At 34.8% G+C, this 20,447-nt stretch overlaps 4 protein-coding genes and 1 long non-coding RNA gene across 8 annotated transcripts; 3 read left to right on the forward strand and 2 right to left on the reverse strand.

Moving 5' to 3' along the window:
- Positions 1 to 1,916: 1,916 nt before the first annotated feature.
- Positions 1,917 to 3,773, reverse strand: LOC106406654. The gene is made up of 3 exons (XR_007325182.1): positions 3,436 to 3,773; positions 3,101 to 3,352; positions 1,917 to 2,959 (listed from the first exon to the last, which is right to left on the reverse strand). It is a non-coding gene; the product is annotated as an uncharacterized LOC106406654 (long non-coding RNA).
- Positions 2,088 to 8,429, forward strand: LOC106406653 (ABC transporter G family member 37). Of its 2 annotated transcripts, XM_013847351.3 has the most exons (23): positions 2,088 to 2,479; positions 2,542 to 2,665; positions 2,770 to 2,855; positions 2,937 to 3,021; positions 3,118 to 3,277; positions 3,365 to 3,441; positions 3,523 to 3,576; positions 3,656 to 3,746; positions 3,822 to 4,123; positions 4,201 to 4,482; positions 4,567 to 4,880; positions 4,968 to 5,128; positions 5,207 to 5,310; positions 5,391 to 5,547; positions 5,628 to 5,750; positions 5,828 to 5,901; positions 5,977 to 6,309; positions 6,384 to 6,674; positions 6,781 to 6,864; positions 6,956 to 7,089; positions 7,160 to 7,387; positions 7,475 to 7,901; positions 7,980 to 8,429. In XM_013847351.3, the coding sequence occupies exons 1-23, from the start codon at positions 2,088 to 2,090 to the stop codon at positions 8,244 to 8,246; spliced, it is 4,350 nt and encodes a 1,449-aa protein (XP_013702805.1). In that variant the 3' UTR covers positions 8,247 to 8,429. The 2 variants fall into 2 exon arrangements, with proteins under 2 accessions (XP_013702805.1, XP_022560477.1); XM_022704756.2 differs by having other exon boundaries at positions 2,937 to 3,277.
- Positions 8,430 to 12,141: 3,712 nt separating this feature from the next.
- On the forward strand, positions 12,142 to 13,749 carry LOC106406207. The gene is made up of 4 exons (XM_013846829.3): positions 12,142 to 12,416; positions 12,548 to 12,723; positions 13,006 to 13,198; positions 13,319 to 13,749. Exons 1-4 carry the CDS (start codon positions 12,338 to 12,340, stop codon positions 13,546 to 13,548), a joined length of 678 nt encoding a protein of 225 aa, XP_013702283.1. The 5' UTR covers positions 12,142 to 12,337; the 3' UTR covers positions 13,549 to 13,749.
- A 149-nt stretch (positions 13,750 to 13,898) lies between these two features.
- Positions 13,899 to 16,465, reverse strand: LOC106406206 (serine/arginine-rich splicing factor RS2Z32). Of its 3 annotated transcripts, none has more exons than XM_013846826.3 (7): positions 16,319 to 16,465; positions 16,040 to 16,153; positions 15,190 to 15,229; positions 15,009 to 15,104; positions 14,715 to 14,917; positions 14,519 to 14,620; positions 13,899 to 14,431 (listed from the first exon to the last, which is right to left on the reverse strand). In XM_013846826.3, the coding sequence occupies exons 2-7, from the start codon at positions 16,144 to 16,146 to the stop codon at positions 14,104 to 14,106; spliced, it is 876 nt and encodes a 291-aa protein (XP_013702280.1). In that variant the 5' UTR covers positions 16,147 to 16,153; positions 16,319 to 16,465; the 3' UTR covers positions 13,899 to 14,103. The 3 variants fall into 3 exon arrangements, with proteins under 3 accessions (XP_013702280.1, XP_013702281.1, XP_048617007.1); XM_013846827.3 differs by having other exon boundaries at positions 16,351 to 16,412; XM_048761050.1 differs by having other exon boundaries at positions 15,190 to 15,449; positions 16,319 to 16,405.
- A 2,501-nt stretch (positions 16,466 to 18,966) lies between these two features.
- LOC106403877 (splicing factor SF3a60 homolog) lies at positions 18,967 to 19,710 on the forward strand. The gene has a single exon (XM_022704332.2). It carries the CDS (start codon positions 18,967 to 18,969, stop codon positions 19,708 to 19,710), a length of 744 nt encoding a protein of 247 aa, XP_022560053.2.
- Positions 19,711 to 20,447: the final 737 nt, after the last annotated feature.

The following is a 20,447-nucleotide window of genomic DNA, read 5'->3' on the forward strand; positions in this document are numbered from 1 at the left end:
GGTCTAATTTTTAAAAAATCACACATGAATCAAGGTTGTGAATTCTATTTTAATATATAAGATTTTTTTCAAAAATTCTGGAAACCTAAAGCCACCGTTTCATTAAGCTTGTTCAGGACCAGCCCTCATTATAACCCGGTCCGCCACGACTTGATGAAACCTTACAAACAAATTTGCCTTTTGTAGAAGTTAACCATCATAGTGATCCGTCTTCGATCAATGTGAAATATAATTATAATAATGCTCACGATCTTTGCTAGTTAATGAAATGCGTATGATTTACTCCAACCTTAAGTTTAATCTTTAGGAAATCTTCGATGATACACATTGATTTTTTCTATATTTCATTATAAAATAAAGTAATTCTGTAAAAAAATTGAATCTGCATTAATGATTCACTCTATAATAGAGTAAATTTATAATATAATGAAATATAAAGTAATTTTGTTTTTTTACTTTATATTACTTTATATTTCACTCTATTATAAGATAACTCTATTGTAGAATAAACTATTAGAGCAAATTCAACTTTATAATAGAATTATTTTATTTTGAAATGAAATATAGAGAAAATTATTATATACCATTGGAAATGGTGAAAGATAAACATTTGAATATATATACATAAAGAAATATAATGAATTTTGACATTTAGACCAAAAAAATAAAAAAAAATAAATAGAATGAATTAATGAGTTCAATAAACAAAAAGGAGGATTAGCTGAAGAGGGCGTTGTCATGCTTATTCATAGATTATTAATTTGATTTTGGTGCCAACTTTTCTTTCAACATCTTGTTATGTCATTGCTTTCATCTTCCTTGTCCCTTTTGCTTCTTATTTGTAACAAGATGCACATATATATATGTGTGTGTGTGTATAGAGAAATCATTTGCTCACCTTAATTAGAGCATTCAATTATATCATATGTTTTTTTACTGCATTCGCTGCTGATAAATATTTTTTATTCAGTGAAGCTAGTGTTTATGGAATTTATTGTTTGTAGAAAAAGAATACACTAATTGTAATTTGAAGGAATCATCAAAGATCTGTACATATGCACTAGCAAAGATTGTCATGATAGGTATATATAAAGTTTGAGCTTACATATATAGTTTACTAAAACCAAGATTCAAAAAATATATAATTATAGTGACATGATAAGATTGTGATTTAATTTCAAAATCAATTCCAAGAATCTTGGTTTTCAACCACAAATTTGAATCCAAACGGTACAGAACGTGACTGATCTTATTAATAGTTTCCAAGTGGTTTCTTATTATTCTTGTAGTAAAAAATAGCGGGTTTCATGCTGCATCTGCTGGTTGGAAATGTCACAATAAAAACATACGTATTACATTCTACATAAAATAACAAGTAAACCACATCGTGGTGATTTAATGGTTTCCACTGGAGAATGAGTTGCCCTATTGGTCCAGGGCAGGGATCGATTCTCTTCTATTGCGAAATTATTAGCTCCACATGTGGCCACGCGGATATGGGTCCATGCTTACGGCCCATTTGAATATCCGGGAGAGGATCCATCCGTAGGTTGCACCTCCCACCCGGGGGTTAGGTCTGTGTCTTTAATAGAGCCGGGTTTAACCCTTATTTAAACAAAAAAAAAAAAATAACAAGTAAATGTGTATATATATACATAAGACTTTCTTAGAGGGGAATCTTTTTTTTTGAAACTCACGAAGACATATACTTGAAGAACGAGAAACGCACGAAGACATGGCCCAGAACCAGCTCTCGAATTATCAAGGAATATAAAATTGATACTCAACCCTCCATGATCACACAGCTGTTCACAATAACTTTTTGAGTATCACAGCATGTGTTTTTATTATCAATATATCTTTTGACCTTGGAAGTCGCAGATAATTTTAGACCAAAAAAAAAAAGTCGCAGATAATTTCAAGAACTAAGAAGAAAAGCTGATGTATTCACTTACATCATTGAAGCGTATCAGTTTGAACAATGTATAACTATATATATGTCTGCAAGTCAAAACAGTTAGGCTTACATATCAATTAGACTTTTGAGTTTCTGATAACAGAGAGCTCAAACTCATTAAGCCACAGCCATGGCTAATATGGCTGGAGCAGACGAGATTGAGTCGTTGAGAGTGGAGCTTGCAGAGATTGGAAGAAGCATCAGATCATCGTTCCATAGACACACCTCGAGTTTCAGAAGCGGCTCTTCGAGGTATGAACCTGATCATGATGGTGAGGGCAATGATACTAATGCAGAGTATGCTCTGCAATGGGCTGAGATCGAGAGATTGCCAACCGTGAAACGCATGAGATCGACTCTCCTTGATGATGGTGATGAGTCCATGACTGAGAAAGGAAAAAGAGTCGTTGATGTCACGAAGCTTGGAGCCATGGAACGCCATCTGATGATTGAGAAACTCATCAAACACATTGAGAATGATAATCTCAAGTTGCTCAAGAAAATCAGGAGAAGAATAGACAGGTAAGTAATAATCTTAACTCTTTCGGATTCTTGGACTTTGAGATTAAAACTGGGTTGTGCAGAGTTGGAATGGAGTTACCGACCATAGAAGTGAGGTATGAGGGTTTAAAAGTGGAGGCAGAGTGCGAGATTGTTGAAGGGAAGGCACTTCCAACACTGTGGAACACTGCTACGCGTGTTTTGTCTGTGAGTAACAACTTCTGCACACTCAAAAAGCTGTTGCTGTCTTGATTCTGTGAGTGCTTTAAAGCCTCCGAGTTTGAAATTTTTATTGTATTGATTTTATCCAGGAACTGGTGAAGCTCACTGGTGCAAAAACACGAGAAGCCAAGATAAGCATTCTTAATGATGTCAATGGCATTATAAAACCGGGAAGGTTAGTAGTCGTCTTCTTGCAAGTTCTGATCAAACCTTTATGCCATCAAAGTGTGTTTAATAAATCTTCTTGCTCTTGCAGGTTAACATTGTTGCTTGGTCCTCCTGGATGTGGAAAAACGACTCTGTTGAAGGCCTTATCAGGAAACTTAGAAAATAATCTAAAGGTTCAAATGATGAAAGCAGATAGTTTTAGTGTTTTTATTTCGATCAATTTCATTTACTGCAGATTTATGAAGTGTATACCTTTTCTGTTTCCACAGTGTTCAGGTGAAATCTCCTACAATGGGCATAGACTTGACGAGTTTGTTCCTCAGAAAACATCGGCGTACATAAGCCAATATGATCTGCACATTGCTGAGATGACAGTGAGGGAGACAGTCGACTTCTCAGCTCGTTGTCAGGGTGTTGGAAGCCGAACAGGTAGGATTCATAAACCAACCAATCAATGTCTCCTCAGAGTGCATTAAGAAAAATGTATCATGATTCTTTCGTTTCCTGCGGAAACAGAAATTATGATGGAAGTTAGTAAAAGAGAAAAGGAAGCAGGAATCATTCCTGACACAGAAGTGGATGCTTACATGAAAGTACGTTCCTCTAACACTCTCTTATCCCTTGAGCCTAACCTTTAAGCTCTGTGGTTGATTAGAACTTTTTGTTTCCTGTAGGCAATATCTGTTGAAGGACTTGAAAGAAGTCTGCAAACAGATTACATCTTGAAGGTATTATAGTCTCTTTGGTAGCTCGGCTGAAACTCTGCCCCTTCTTGTTTGGTTCTTATGTCTTCGGTCGCATTTGCAGATTCTTGGACTCGACATTTGTGCAGAAACTTTGATTGGAGATGTGATGAGGAGAGGCATATCAGGGGGCCAGAAGAAGCGTCTTACCACAGGTTTGTTCATAGCTTGGAACATGCAATACTGTCAACTTTTGCTCATGTACCTGAACCTCCTTTAACTTTTTGCAGCCGAGATGATCGTTGGTCCAACAAAGGCACTGTTTATGGATGAAATAACAAACGGCTTAGACAGTTCCACGGCTTTTCAGATTGTTAAATCTCTTCAGCAGCTGGCTCACATATCAAACGCTACTGTTGTTGTTTCGCTTCTTCAACCTGCTCCAGAGTCCTTTGACCTCTTTGATGACGTTATGCTGATGGCCAAGGGGAAAATAGTGTATCATGGCCCACGTGGTGAGGTCCTGAACTTCTTTGAGGAGTGTGGATTCCAATGCCCTGAAAGGAAAGGTGTTGCAGACTATCTCCAGGAGGTAATAGCCAGAGCTTCGTTCCCTAAAGTGACCTTTTGTTTCATGAGTTGTTGATCCTCTCTTGTTCTGCTTCGAAGGTTATATCAAGAAAAGACCAAGTTCAATACTGGCGTCACGAGGATTTACCTTATAGCTTTGTCTCAGTAGACATGTTGTCGAAGAAATTCAAGGACTTCAGTATAGGGAAAAAGATTGAGGAAGCTCTGTCTAAACCATATGATAGATCAAAAAGCCATAAGGATGCTCTTTCCTTCAGCGTGTACTCTCTACCAAACTGGGAGATGTTTATAGCTTGCATATCAAGAGAGTATCTTCTCATGAAGAGAAACTATTTCGTCTATATATTCAAGACGGGTCAGGTACAGTGAAGTTTTCATTTCTCTCCTTCTGATCTTCTTTCTATGTTAATACTATTCCTGACCGTTCTAGCTTTATGTATGCAGCTTGTGATGGCAGCATTCATTACTATGACTGTGTTTATCCGAACAAGGATGGGTATTGATATCCTTCATGGAAACTCTTACATGAGTGCCCTCTTTTTCGCCGTCATTATCCTTCTTGTTGATGGATTCCCTGAGTTGGCTATGACGGCTCAACGCTTAGCTGTATTTTACAAACAGAAGCAGTTGTGTTTCTATCCAGCATGGGCTTATGCAATCCCTGCAACGGTGTTAAAGGTCCCACTCTCGTTACTTGAATCATTCGTTTGGACTGGACTCACTTACTATGTCATTGGGTACACCCCTGAAGCCTCCAGGTGAGCTTTCTTCTACTCTGCTGCTTGGGACTTAAAACCTAGAAAAATGTTCATACAGCTGTAACATGATGAAGTTTAATGTTCCAGGTTCTTCAAGCAGTTCATTCTACTATTTCTTGTTCACTTCACTTCGATATCCATGTTCCGGTGTCTAGCTGCAATCTTCCAGACAGTAGTTGCTTCAGTCACAGCTGGCAGTTTTGGTATATTAATCACATTTGTCTTTGCCGGTTTTGTCATTCCACCACGTAAGACTTTGCCCCCAATCCTTGCCTCAAACGTTGTACCATACAAGGACGACTCTTAAGGTTTTGTATTTGCTGCAGCTTCTATGCCGGCATGGCTCAAGTGGGGTTTCTGGGCAAATCCATTGAGTTACAGTGAGATTGGGCTATCGGTAAATGAGTTTCTTGCTCCAAGGTGGAGCCAGGTAAGTGTCTCTTAATCACACAAATCCTAGATAAGCTCTTCACACTAATCAGCTTGTTCTTGTTACATCCCCATTTGTAGATACAACCAAGTACTAATCTTACCTTGGGGAGAACCATACTCGAAAGCCGTGGACTGAACTACGATGGTTATATGTATTGGGTATCACTCTGTGCCTTGGTGGGTTTCACTGTGCTCTTCAACACAATTTTCACTCTGGCGCTGACGTTTTTGAAATGTAAGTTCATCTTCTACTACACAAGTGTTATATTATTTGAAACACAACAGCCTTATAAACTTCATTCACCAAAACGACAGCACCGACATCATCACGAGCCATGATCTCACAAGAAAAACTCTCTGAGCTGCAAGGAACAGAAGATACAACAGACTACTCATCCATCAAGAAAAAGACTACAGATTCCCCTGTAAAAACAGAAGGTGAAAACCTTGTCGTCATTCTTCTCAATCCTCTCGTTCTACATACTCTTCTCACTCATACTTTGGCTTAACCACAGGCAAGATGGTGTTACCTTTCAAGCCCCTCACTGTGACATTTCAAGAACTGAACTACTTCGTTGACACTCCAGTGGTAAAACCATCATAACCAATCACATAATGATTCTTGATTCTATCTTTGATATGTTCTAATGATGATCATTCTCAGGAGATGAGAGAGCAAGGATTTGCTAACAAGAAGCTGCAACTTCTCACAGACATCACCGGAGCTTTCCGTCCGGGAATCCTAACGGCGTTGATGGGAGTGAGCGGCGCCGGAAAGACCACACTCCTCGACGTCCTAGCCGGAAGAAAGACCAGCGGATACATAGAAGGCGACATCAGAATCAGCGGCTTCCCTAAAGTCCAAGAAACGTTCGCTAGAGTCTCAGGCTACTGCGAGCAAACAGATATTCACTCACCAAACATCACCGTCGAAGAATCCGTGATCTACTCCGCTTGGCTCCGTCTCGCTCCTGAGATCGAGTCCGCAACCAAAACCGTAACCTCCCTTTCTCTTCTTCCACACACAAATCAAAGAGCAATTCGACACCAATCTCAAACCAATCTTTACAGGAATTCGTGAAGCAAGTGCTGGAGACGATCGAGTTAGACGAGATCAAGGATGCTTTGGTGGGAGTCGCCGGAGAGAGCGGATTATCGACGGAGCAGAGGAAACGGCTTACGATCGCGGTGGAGTTGGTGGCGAATCCGTCGATCATCTTCATGGACGAGCCTACGACGGGACTCGACGCAAGAGCAGCCGCCATTGTTATGAGAGCTGTGAAGAACGTAGCTGACACTGGACGAACCATCGTCTGCACTATTCATCAGCCTAGCATCGATATTTTCGAAGCTTTCGACGAGGTAATTAAAATTGCAAAATATTCTCTTAAAATTATATATCTTTCATATTTTCCCCAAATGTTTTTAACTTATCTAACGAAGTCTTAACATTAACTTGAATTTTCAGTTAGTCCTTCTTAAAAGAGGTGGTCGCATGATCTACACAGGACCACTAGGCCAAAACTCATGTCACATTATCGAGTATTTTGAGGTAAGTTTCATAGTTTTTTTAATGTATGATGTTCTTACCAAACAGATTAGAAGTTTGTGTTTTTAAATGTTGTTGGGTTATAAAATAACAGAATGTTCCTGGAGTTCCCAAAATAAGAGACAACCACAATCCAGCAACATGGATGCTTGATGTTAGTTCACAATCTGCTGAAGTTGAACTTGGTGTCGATTTCGCTAAAATCTACAATGAGTCCGCTCTTTTCAAGTGAGTAAATCTTTAAATCTATGCACTAGACCAAAACGTGTTGTTCTAAAACATTTGTGATTGTTTACAGGAGCAACTCAGAGCTTGTGAAACAGTTAAGCCAACCAGATTCAGGGTCAAATGATTTACAGTTTAAAAGAACATATGCACAAAGTTGGTATGGACAATTCAAATCTATCCTATGGAAGATGAACTTGTCTTACTGGAGGAACCCTTCTTATAACCTAATGCGTCTGATTCACACATTAATCTCTTCTTTGATCTTCGGTGCTCTTTTCTGGAAACAAGGCCAGAAAATGTAAGTAACTATGAGATTTTGGATATATTTATACCTTAGAATGTTCAAATATGTTATGTAAGTTTAATGTTGCTTGTTTTGTTGTAGAGATACTCAACAGAGTGTGTTCACTGTAGTTGGAGCGATCTATGGGGCTGTGCTTTTCTTAGGAATTAACAATTGTGCATCAGCTCTTCGGAATTTAGAAACAGAACGTAATGTTATGTACCGTGAAAGATTTGCAGGGATGTACTCAGCAACTGCTTATGCATTAGGTCAAGTTGTGACTGAGATACCTTACTTGTTCATACAAGCAGCCGAGTTTGTGATCATAACATATCCTATGATCGGTTTCTATCCTTCGACATACAAAGTCTTTTGGGCACTCTACTCTATGTTCACTTCACTTCTCACTTACAACTATCTCGCAATGTTCCTCATCTCCATCACACCAAACTTCATGGTTGCCTCGATTCTTCAGTCCATCTTCTTTGTTAACTTTAACCTCTTTTCCGGGTTCTTGATTCCTGAAACGGTATGATCTTTTATCTTAAATACGTTGAGTATGTCGGAAGAACTTTTTTATCTAATAATGTGTTTGTCTCTTGTGCAGCAAGTTCCAAGGTGGTGGATTTGGTTATATTATATAACACCAACGTCATGGACACTCAACGGTTTTTTCTCGGCTCAGTATGAAAATATTCATGAAGAGATCATTGTCTTTGGAGAATCCACGACGGCTTCAAAATTCTTAGAAGACTATTTTGGATTCCATCATGACCGTTTGGCAGTTACAGCGGTTGTTCAAATCGCTTTTCCTATTGCATTGGCTTTGATGTTTGCATTCTTTGTTGGCAAACTCAATTTCCAAAGAAGATGATGATCTTGGCGATTTTCATCTTCCTAGTATACAGTTTGTTTGTTTCTTGTGAAAATAAACATATAACTTGTTTTGTTGTTGTTGTATAGCTTTAAGTTCTTTTTATTAAAATGTGGCTTGAGGAATCCATTCCTCTTTTTTTCTTCCAAATAGAAGGGTTTTTAACCTAATTTTTAAAAAAGATTAAAAACAGACTCTTAACCCGATCCCTAAACTCATCTCATGAGTAATGAATTAGATAAAATTAAAATAAAAAATAAACCAAGGTTTAAAAAAAAGGCAAATCTCCAAAATATCACCTTTCTAAGTTTATATCACAAAAATAGCACTCAAAAACTAAAATGACCAAAATAGCACATTTCTAAGTTTATCCTTTGAAAATTTTAATTTTTTTATTTTTAATTCTAAGTAAATCTTATCCCCAAAACCTCATTTCTCAACTCTAAACCCTAAACCCTAAACTCTAAACCCTAAACCATAAACCCTAAACCCTAAACCCTAAACTCTAAACCCTAAACCCTAAACCCTAAACCCTAAAATCTAAACCCTAAACCCTAAACTCTAAACCCTAAACCCTAAACCCTAAATCATAAACCCCACCCTTTAACTCTAAACCCTAAGTTTGTGACTTTTGATAAAACATTAAATGTTATTTTTGTGACTTTTGACCTTGAGTGCTAGTTTGAGAACAAAAACTTGATTTAGTGTTATTTTTGTCTTTTTCTCTTAAAAAAATGGTTAGATGGTAACTAGAAATTTTAAATACGACTAGTGTTTAGCTGATTATTTAGGGCTAAGACATTAATTTATATCATCAATTTATATGGTTTATTTATTATATATCTTTATTTATATTACATAATTTAAAATTTTTATGGGTTTAATTACTAAATAACTTTGATTAAAATAAAAGTTGGATATATTAGAAAAGAAATTGTGAGCTTACATTAAGAAACAAAATTAGATAAAATCATCAGTTGGTTATAAACAAATTGATGGTGAAGACGATATAACTAAATTAGTTATAACTCATTCTTATGTTACTTGATTTAACCGGATTAGATTAATTTACATTAATGTGAACTAACTTAGACCAATTTAAGCTATTAAGACAGGTTTTGACTTGAGTTGTATAAATTAATTTTTTTGTAAATCATTTCGGTTATGATCAATTTTCTGTCTAGGAACTAGGGGTGGGCAAAAAACCCGAACCGAATCGGGTCAAACCGAACCAACCGAACCGAAACCGATTCAAACCGAACTAAAGTCTATTTCAAACCATTTTGTTGAAGATTTTTCCAACCCGAACCGAACCGAGAAACCGATGTGTTTTTATAATTATTTAAATTAAAAATATTAGTAATACCAATATACTGAAATTCTAATACCAAACCACATATTTTCCATTTTCATTCATTAACATATATTCTTCTAACCGAATATGTAATCATTAAAATATTTGATTTAAAAGAAATAAAAAAAGTTTGTATTTTTATATTCTTATATATGTAAACGTGGATGTTAAATCTAAACCTAAAACCTAAATAAAATTTTATTAAAAACAAAAGTTCTTCTTCACAACGTCATATGGAAGATGATTCATTGCATGCTTTTAAATAATAATATAAAAGACATTGATGATTCATTGCATGTTTTAAAATAATGATGATATAAGAGATATTACTAATGATGTTAATTTTTTTTATTTTAGTAAACTTTCATTTGTTTTAATTATTATATACTTTTTTGTGATTTTTTAAAGGTTTTTGTTTTAGTTTTATATTGAATTTAGTTCACAGTTTACATAATTTATGTTTTAAAACATAATTTCTCTAAAAAAAATTTAAACTAAGAAGAACCTAATTAAACTGATCCAAAAAACATACCTAACCAAACCAAATACAAACCGAATCGAATATAAACCGAACTGAACACAAACCAAACTAAACCAAATCAAGCTAACTATGGTTTATTTCAGTTGGAAAAATACTAGAACCGAACTAACCAAACCGAACCGAGAAAATAACCGAAGTTTCCACCCCTACTAGGAACAATCTAAATTGAATTTTAGAACATTGATGTAAACTAATTGAGAGATAAGGAATATTTAAAGATGCTAAGAAAATCAAAAAATTTACCACTGAAATATTTATATTTGGTTAGGAAATATTTATGGAAATTTTGGTTGGTATATCTGTATAAAATTTAGTTCAATAAATCTGGTATTATGCCTTTTGCTTAAATATTAGTCACTAGGTGATTTTTCCGTGCTCATGCACGGGTATAAATATTTCTAAAGTAAATATGCTATAATAATTGATTGCTATTTACTTTTAATTTTAAATTAATTTATAATATGTATGCATCATTTATATTAATAATATTATATTACTTTAATTATACATATGATTTTATATATGTTATATATAATCGATTTTGTTATTTTTACAGTCAATTTAGTTATCATTTGGGTAAATATATTAAAATTTTGATTAATTTCTTATTTGCATTTAAGTAGTTGTTGTCTTAGATGTGTAAATGTATTTTATGAAGATTATGTATAACTTAATATATATTATGCTTAGAATGAAATGAAAAAATAAACTAAAGTGTCTGATTCCAAATTACATAAATTAATATAAAAATAATATTATGAAGTCTCGTGCATATATAAATTTTACAGAAGAACTAAATTGTAACAGTTGGTTAATATTTTAATATGTTTTGAGTTGTGCTATGATTTATATTTATAAAATAAATTATTATTTTTATTAAATTATATATTTTATCGTAGTTAAATCTATGATTTTAGATATAAGTTGGATTAGTCGAGTCACTCATGTTGTGAGTATATTGAGTTACATATATTCTTTCAAATTCAAAATGAAGTATAATTATTTTTATTATAATTAAGTCAAATCAAATCAATTTTATTTATCGTTTAAATACGCACATATTTTCATAATATTTATTAAATTATATGTTGATGTTTTAAAAAATATATTAGAAAATAACGCAATGCTCAATAGGAAGTTACATGCATAAGTAGCTGATACATTTTTGGAAGGTCATGAACACATATCAATATTTACAATAATTAAATATTTTATAAATTCTAAATAATTTTATGCCTTTGATTTATTGAATGGAAACTGAAATTTATTTTAAATAATCTTAAAATCAGAATTCAGATTTGTTTTGGTATTTTGATTATGGTTATATTAAGTTCCACAAACATAAAAACATGAAATTTAAAAAGCAAATTTAATACTAAAAACAAATAACTTTAATAATGATAAAATATTATATATCTACCTCATTAAACTATTTTGTAACTATTTGATCAAACGATGTTTATTTTTAAATTTTATTTTTAGTTTTTTAATATCTCTTAAAAATAACAGTAAACAAAATTGTGATTGTATTTGGAAAATAATATTATATAAGTAAAATATAATTTTATCGATATTTTTTTGTTTGATTGAAAGAGATTATAGTCAACTAAATATATGAAAAATAAATAAAACACTTCAATAATACTAATTATAAACTATTTTAGTCAATTAAACATATATCAGTTTATGTTACTTAATTATTTTATGTAATCTTCTAAAAAAATAAGTAGATATATACAAATATTTCTATTACTTTGAATTTTTTGTATTGTTTAAAATTATAGCAAATTAGTTCAATATCCTAAGAAGAGTGGAATACCATTGAATTGGGGAAAATGGTAATGATGGGGGGAAAGAAAATTGAAGGGAAATAGGGTATATAGCGCAAATAGGGGGAAGCTGTGTGTAGGATTACAAATTATCTTAAAATTATGTATAAGATGGTTGGTCGAATAATTAATTTTAGAAATTCCATTTGACCACATTAAGAAAATTATAAACAAGCAAACCCAACCGGTCAACGGAAAAGGCTCGATCTGTTCCTAACTTGTTCCTAGACGCTTTTCTCCAACGCCATAGCCAAAAAGCTCGCGTGAGATCAATGCGTGTTGATTGCATCTAAGCCTTCTCCTAGCAAAATCGAAATCCTAACAACACACCTCCTCTTTTTTTAACATTTGATCGGTGCGATTCGTGATGTCAATCCGAATCCCATCGGCTTCTTGGGACTTTCGAGGTTTCGTATTATGTTTCATCTTCCTCGGATCGTTCCCAGGTAAAAAAAACACAATACTCTCACCGTTTGTAAGATCTTAATCTGATCTCCCCTTCCTTTTATCTTTTGTATCTCACTGTTTTTCTCGAGGATGATAAGGAGTTTCGAATTGTACTGTGATGATCTGACAGGAACAATACGAGCACAAGAAGTTACACTAGACACGATTCAGATCTTCACGACGCACGAGTGGTTCTCCACCAAGCCTATAGTCTATTTCCAATGCAAAGGAGGGAACAAGACGGTGCTTCCTGATGTGAAGATAACCAATGTCCCCTACTCTTTCAAAGGCCACGAATCTTGGCAGGTTCGAAACGTATCATATCTTGAATTCCATAGCTCTAGCAAGAACTTTTGATATCTGTAACGGGTTTGTTTGATCTTGAACCAGTGTTAAAAGAGCTGCCTTTCTCCTTGCCTGGTTCTTAGATATTGTCTAATGTCCTTAGGACTCAGGTGTAGATAGATACTGCACTGCTCCTTTACAAAAGACCCACTAAAATGGACTAGGCTGCCTTATTTTGGAGGGTATCATCACTTTATTTGAGACATATGTTGTGTTTTGTTTTTTGTTTTTATATGTTTTCAGCCACTAACCGGACTTAACGGAATAAAGTGCAAGAGGTGTGGAATCTACGAGGACGACACCTTCAAATATGATACGTTTGACGAATGGGAGCTTTGTCCTTCTGATTTCACTGCTGAGGGTAGATACACACACGTAAAGGACAAGGAGTTCAATGCTACTTTTCTCTGCCACGGATGCTCACAGCTCGGATCTGGTGAGTTACCACAAGCAGTGGGATGATGAACACTATTTCATCCAACTACAACAAAACTCTCCCATGTCTGTCTGTTTGCGCTTGCTATACATTTGAATTATGCGCGTTTTGGTTTTGCAGGTTCGAAGAAAGAAGATGGCTCTGATAAGGAAGAGGGAAGGCGCAGAATGCATCCTGCAATCGTGGTACTAATTGTGGTACTTGTGTTAGGTGTGGTTACGGTGGGTCTTGTGGTTGGTTACAAGTATTGGCGAAAGAAGAAGCGGCAACAAGAACAGGCCCGGTTTCTCAAGCTGTTCGAAGATGGTGACGAAATTGAGGACGAGCTTGGCCTTGAAAATACCCTGTGAAGCTAAAGCTCAGTGTGGTCTAGTAACTGAGTTACTGCAACTCAGTGTCACCTCTGTGTACATACACAGCTCCTTGATCTCACGTACATTTTGTTTTGGTCTCAAGTAGAGAGGAGAAAAAGGAAATCACAGTGATTAATTAACATATACAAAGTTACAAACACATCCCAAGACAAACTCGATGCTGTTTACTTTTCTTTATGTCGTAAATGTTTGGCAATTAAAGAGGCTAAAGAATTAGGCTGCCAATTAAGTCAATAATTTTTAAAAATAAAAAATATTTTTCATTACCAACTTTGATTAAAAAGAAACAGAATATAATAAGAAGCATAAATATTGTCGACGAAAAAAAAAAAAAATAAGAAGCATAAACACTCGAAGCTTTATTCTTACAGGAGTCAAAGACAAATAAATGTGTTGCTAAAAACAAATGTATGAAAGATAACATAGTTTGAAAGCTGTCTGATGACACACCAACGAGCCAACAAAGAAAGTAAGTCAAGGAAGGAACAGACATGGCATTGAGCTTTAACCTGTTGGGGGGCAGTAGAGACATCAAGGTGACTCGCTGCCTTTAGGGGAAGAACGGTTAAGCTCAGGCTCATCGTCAATGGGACTCCTGTCTTGACCATCAAGTCCAGCAGGACTTTCTTCACCTCCCACAATGGGACTCACAGAGCTCTTCCCATTACCATTCTCTTTTGGGCTACCTTCATAGTCTGATCCGTCTTGCTTTTCCCGTTTTGGGCTTGCATCTACGACCCTTCGCTCTGGACTCATGCTTTGGCCTTTGCCTCTGGGAGATACAGATCGCTCCATTGCCTTAGGACTGAGTGATCTATCCTCCACGCTTCTCTCTCTTCTCACTGGCGACCGTGATCGGCTGGTCAAACAAAGATGCATCAGTTAATAAGAAAATACCTACATAATTATCTAGCGCATGCTTTTGAGGCTCGAATTTAAAACTAACCTGTAGCTACGACCACGGCTGTAACTACGGCTACGGCTTGGGCTTCTTCTGCGGCGAGGGGAGCGTGATTTAACTGGTGACCTGGAGTAGCTTCCACCACCCCTGGATAGTTACAAACCAAAAGGATATCAGAAGAAGCTTAATAAAGAAACTGTTCAAAAACAAGGGTTTATAACTTTAAAAGAATGACAAGTACCTGGCCTTCTTAGGACTAGGACTGTTCTTGCAGTTTCTCTCAATGTGTCCTCTTTCACCACAGCGGTAACATTTGTTCTTCCAGTCTCCTGCTGTGCAGTCCCGAGCCCAATGACCATCGACACCGCAGTTAAAACAGCGCCCAGAACCAGGAGGTGGACCTCTACTACCATTATCCCGAGAGTCCCGAGAACCACGAGGTGCCTTAACATAAATTATTTGCAGGACATCATCATTAGTCATTTACATCGAACCAGTGGATGGACCTGTGATATAGAGACAGAAAACAACTAACCCCTCTGGAAGCCTCCACAGTGATGCGACTTCCATCGAAGTCTCGTCCATCAAGGTAGTGTCTAGCGTCATCAGCATCACGAGGATCACTAAATTCCTGTTCTCAAAATGTGAGGGCCAGAGAATATACAAAAGAGCAAACCCTGGGAAGAATGTTAAAAAGGTGTTATAATTAAACTTACAACAAAGGCGTAATCGCGCTTCATATCAACATCTCGTACTCTGTGGAACCAGAAAATCAAGGCCCCATCATTATATAAGGAACTTCCGTACACCAAAACACCATTTTGAGATTTTGTGGCCAAGTAAAACATGCAATAAATCAACCAACAAAATCTCCAATGCACCCCTCTATACACCACACCAGGAGAGAGAGAATATCCACCAATTACACCAAGTCCACAGTACACTCATCTCCAGGTTAGGCAAACACCCCAGAAACCTTCAACAACATCATTCAACTTGAGAAAGAAAAAACAAAACACTAAACCTAGATCCATATATGCGCAGCTATAAATACTAGACAGGAGATGTAAACTCGCCCATTGGATTCTAGTGCTAACATTGTGCACACATCTCCCCCAAGAAGAATCATTACAGATTCATCATACCAAAGAAAAGATGATAAATTTCAAACACCAAGAGACCAAAAAAACATCAATCAAGGGATAAATTCTCAAGTCCACTAAAAGCATGCAATAAATCAACAAAACACCAAATCACCGATGCACCCTCTATACACCAGGCGAAAATATCCACCAAGTCCACACACTCATCAAACATCTCCACGTTAGGCAACCTTGAACAATATGATTCAAGCTGAGAAAGGAAAGAAAACACTAAACCTATCCACTATAAATACAAGACATAGATGTTAACAAGCCCATTAGATTCTAGTGTTAACATTGTGCACACATCTCCCAAGAAGAATCATTCCAGATTCATACCAACGGGAAAAAATAAAGTTCACAACAATATAACCCCCACAGACACCGAAAATTAAAATAAATAAATCAAAGCAGATAAATTTACCTTCCGTATCTGCTGAAAAGACGCTCAAGGTCTCTGGAACGAGTTCTAGATGACAAGCGACCAACGTAAAGGCGAGTGTTTCCATATCGATCATCAAAGCGAGGCATTCTCAATCTGAAATCATTCGTAATCATAATCTATATAAATCTCTAATCAAATACTATATACAAAAGAAATTCGTAAGAACACAAGTTTACATCGAGGAATCGATTGAGACCAATAATTAAGAGGAGAAAAGATACGATAATAAATCGAAACCAATTACACGAATCTTAATACCTGGAGATGATAACAGAGAAGGATGAGCGTACCAAATCGCCGTAACCCTAATACGGTTTCGAAAAGAAGCAAGTGAACCGCGGACGATGATACTCTTTGATCCCCATATCCTATAAATGTTAGAAACCGACAAGATGCAACGGTAAGGATTCGATGTGGTCGTTTCAATCAACGGTTCAGATTTACACCTATATAAATATTGGGCTTATTATTTAAATTTTAAAGCCCATTAAAAGGATAATTTCGTCTTTTCCCTGCATCATTTAAGGCAAGATAAGATTACCCGCTGACCAAAGACATCGATAGGGTCCCAAAACATAAATAAGGCAATATAAGAATTAATCGCTGACCAAAACTAGTGTTTTTAAAAAAAATTGGACTGGACCGGTCAAACTCATAACTGTATTAAAAACCGGATTTGAATAAGATCATCAAACCCCGATTAAAATTGGTCCAAATTTGTTTCAAATGATTATCCGATTCAATACCAAAACTCAAGTGTTTGCAAAATTTAGTTAAAATTAAGATTTTCAAATATCAAACTATTTTTAAAAAATATTCATATTATTATTTTTTAATATTTATATAATTAAATTAGCTTTATATTTTATAACTATTCAAGGAGACGAAAAAACGAAATTATCATTACCTGACCATAACTAAATAAGGAAAGTTAATAGAAGAAAAAAGAAATCTATCTTATTTAATAAAAGTAAACTTATAAATTAACTCTTAGTTTTTTAATTTATTTACATCTCAATGCCACTGAAGTAATAAATTTACCTACTTTTTAGTATTTTTGTCTTTTATAGTTTAATGAATACATTTTCTTAAAATGAAATACAACAAATTATGTCTTACTTATTTAAGGAATACTTCCTATAATCAAGCTAAATAATAAATTACACTTAATCAATACCAAAAATATAACAAAATGCTCATTATACGGACTGGTTATTTTTTATTTTGCTATATTAACTATGTCTACAAAAATTGAAAATGTTATAAGAAAATACATAATATAAAACACATCTATTTTATTAAAATAGAAATACACTTATAAATTAACTCTTAGTTTTTTAATTTATTTACATCTCAATGCCGGTGAAGTAATAAATTTACCTACTTTTTAGTATTCTTATCTTTTATAGTTTAATGAATGCATTTTCCTAAAATGAAATACAACAAATTATGTTCTACTTATTTAAGGAATACCTTCTATAATCAAGTTAAATAATAAATTACACTTAATCAATACCAAAAATATAACAAAATGTTCATTATACGGACTGGTTATTTTTTATTTTGGTATATTAACTATGTCTAAAAAACATAGAAAATGTTATAAAAAATACATCATATAAAACACACAAATTTATAAATAATATATATTCGATCATTTGATCGTATAAATCAAATATAACCATAGCCAACATTTTTATTTTACCTAAATTTTTGATCCATAAAAAAATACATTTACGCCAATACACGGGTTATATTTTTAAAATATGGGTATAATAATTGACGGATCAAAAAATAAAATAAAATAATTCACAATAAATTATAAAATTTATGGGTTTAGAAATATATTAAACAGTTATTTAATGAGAACATGACAAAAATAACACTAAATCAAGTTTTTGTTCTCAAACTAGCACTCAAGGTCAAAAGTCACAAAAATAGCGCTTAATGTTTTATCAAAAGTCACAAACTTAGGGTTTAGAGTTAAAGGGTGAGGTTTAAGGTTTAGGGTTTAGGGCTTAGGGTTTAGAGTTTAGGGTTTAGGGTTTAGAGTTTAGGGTTTAGGGTTTAGGGTTTAGGGTTTAGGGTTTAGAGTTTAGGGTTTAGGGTTTAGGGTTTAGGGTTTAGGGTTTAGGGTTTAGAGTTTAGAAATGAGGTTTTGGGGATAAGATTTCAAATTTTGAAAAATAAAAAAATTAAAATTTTCAAAAGATAAACTTAGAAAGGTGCTATTTTGGTCATTTTAGTTTTTGAGTGATATTTTTGTGATATAAACTTAGAAAGGTGCTATTTTACAGATTTGTCCTTATTTAATACATATAAGAGAAAAAGACAAAAATAACATTAAATTAAGTTTTTGTTCTCAAACTAGCACTCAAGGTCAAAAGTCACAAAAATAGCACTTAATGTTTTATCAAAAGTCACGAACTTAGGGTTTAGAGTTAAAGGGTGGGGTCTACGATTTAGGGTTTAGGGTTTAGGGTTTAGAGTTTAGGGTTTAGGGTTTAGAGTTTAGAGTTTAGAGTTTAGAGTTTAGGGTTTAGGGTTTAGGGTTTAGGGTTTAGAGTTTAGGGTTTAGGGTTTAGGGTTTAGAGTTGAGAAATGAGGTTTTAGGGATAAGATTTCAAATTTTGAAAAATAAAAAAATTAAAATTTTCAAAGGATAAACTTAGAAAGGTTCTATTTTGGTCATTTTAGTTTTTGAGTGTTATTTTTGTGATATAAACTCAGAAAGATGCTATTTTAGAGATTTGAACTACGTATAAATTTTATAAATATATATTACCATTTATATAAGATAATTAAAAAAAAAAAAATATCCTCCGATCAAGTTCTAGTATCAAATTAAACGAAAAGACTATTTAAGGAGAAGAGAGATCGTGAATCCAAAAGTGTAGAAAACAGAGATGATGTCATCGTCTGTCCTCGAGCAAACTCGCTCCAGACACGAGGAGATTGAAAGATTGGAGCGGTTGATTGTGGAAGAGTTACGAAAGACGACAGAACCGGCGTCCGGTATGGAGAGATTGGTCAAGGGACATCGTGTACGTAACATGGTCCAGTCTATCATGCTTAAAACTAAGAAACTTGTTGAAACCTATGAAGATAAAGATAGGACGATGGAAACTGAGATAGCAATGCTTGGTGAAACGGATTTGTTTTACGATCGTTTGGAGGAGATACGTGAGTATCATAGGAAGCTTCATCTTTCTGGGCATCTTGTTGATGATGATGATGCTAGTGAGGACTATATAGCACTTGTGACAAAGGAAGTACCAGTTATTGCGTTTAGTGAAGTGGAAGGCTTTGAGAAGAAACAAGGCTTGACGTTCAAAGAGATGGAAGAAGAACGTGAGAGGGATCAGGACGCTTGTGCCAAATTAAGAGTCTACCATCCGCATTGGCTCAAGAATCTCCGTGAACTTCAGCATGAGTTTAAATGTGAGATATGTGGGAACAGAAGGTATAAAGGAAGAAGAGGCTTCAAGATGCATTTTAAAGAAGCGCAACACCAACGGGGTATGCGTCTCTTGGGAATCCCAAGCACAAACAGTCTTAAAGAAATCACTACGATTGATGAAGCAGAGGAATTGTGGAGGAGGATAAAGAGGCAAGGAATGTGCATATGGAGGCCAGAACTTGAAGAATAAGTACATGAAGACGGTTAAGGTAACCGAATCTCTCTAAGCGACTTCCGTAACCGAATCTTGAATGAAGACGAAGGCAAAGGTCTCCAAGTGAGTCACACAAAGAATAGTCTCTTTTTATTGAGCTCAGCTAAGTCTTTATTATCCACCAAGATGCAAATTACTGTGTATAAGTATTAGCTAATACTATTTTTTATAGTTACAATGATACTAATCCGATTTGCTTGTGTCCGTTTATTAACTTTGATTTAGTTGATGTGAATGGTAGAAGAAAAGGGTGCAAGAGAAAGGTAGAGCTAAGTGATTGCTCTGGCAACGCAACCAATACCATGACTGATTTGGATCACACCAGGTAGATTACAGACCTAGTTGACCATTTTCTAACTAATAAAAGTATTAGGGATATATATTCCACATCGGGAATTCTAACGGATATTAAGTAATATATAAAGAGTTATGATCAATCCATTAATTGTCAATTGGTTTTAAGTTGGAAGCCCATAATAAAAAGCCCTATTTTTCCAAGATTACATTGCTTATTGCGATTTAACATTTTATAACAAAACATCATTTGAAGTTACTTATTTTTACTTATTTTTATTAATGTTTGTTTCTACTGACGGTCAATAAAAAGTTAACACTGAGCAGTGGTTTGAAAGTGGAAAAATGTTTAATTTCGAATGCAAATAGTCAGGCTCGGTGATGCTTACCAAGTCCCATATGAGCCATTAAGAGCCAAA

This window comes from Brassica napus, chromosome C6, assembly GCF_020379485.1.
Source record: "Brassica napus cultivar Da-Ae chromosome C6, Da-Ae, whole genome shotgun sequence".
In the NCBI taxonomy this organism is placed as follows: domain Eukaryota; kingdom Viridiplantae; phylum Streptophyta; class Magnoliopsida; order Brassicales; family Brassicaceae; genus Brassica; species Brassica napus.

Bases quoted from the DNA above. Each gene is read 5' to 3' on its own strand.
- LOC106406207 (XM_013846829.3), top strand. From the start codon at position 12,338: ATGTCAATCCGAATCCCATCGGCTTCTTGGGACTTTCGAGGTTTCGTA. The intron at 12,724-13,005 runs GTTCGAAACGTA...ATATGTTTTCAG, and splicing joins AAGGCCACGAATCTTGGCAG to CCACTAACCGGACTTAACGG. The intron at 13,199-13,318 runs GTGAGTTACCAC...TTGGTTTTGCAG, and splicing joins ATGCTCACAGCTCGGATCTG to GTTCGAAGAAAGAAGATGGC.
- LOC106403877 (XM_022704332.2), top strand. From the start codon at position 18,967: ATGATGTCATCGTCTGTCCTCGAGCAAACTCGCTCCAGACACGAGGAG.
- LOC106406206 (XM_013846826.3), bottom strand. From the start codon at position 16,146: ATGCCTCGCTTTGATGATCGATATGGAAACACTCGCCTTTACGTTGGT. The intron at 15,230-16,039 runs GTAAATTTATCT...CTGGTTCCACAG, and splicing joins CTTTTCAGCAGATACGGAAG to AGTACGAGATGTTGATATGA. The intron at 14,621-14,714 runs GTACTTGTCATT...GTAACTATCCAG, and splicing joins CCTAGTCCTAAGAAGGCCAG to GGGTGGTGGAAGCTACTCCA.
- LOC106406653 (XM_022704756.2), top strand. From the start codon at position 2,088: ATGGCTAATATGGCTGGAGCAGACGAGATTGAGTCGTTGAGAGTGGAG. The intron at 5,129-5,206 runs GTAAGACTTTGC...TATTTGCTGCAG, and splicing joins CGGTTTTGTCATTCCACCAC to CTTCTATGCCGGCATGGCTC. The intron at 5,548-5,627 runs GTAAGTTCATCT...CCAAAACGACAG, and splicing joins GGCGCTGACGTTTTTGAAAT to CACCGACATCATCACGAGCC.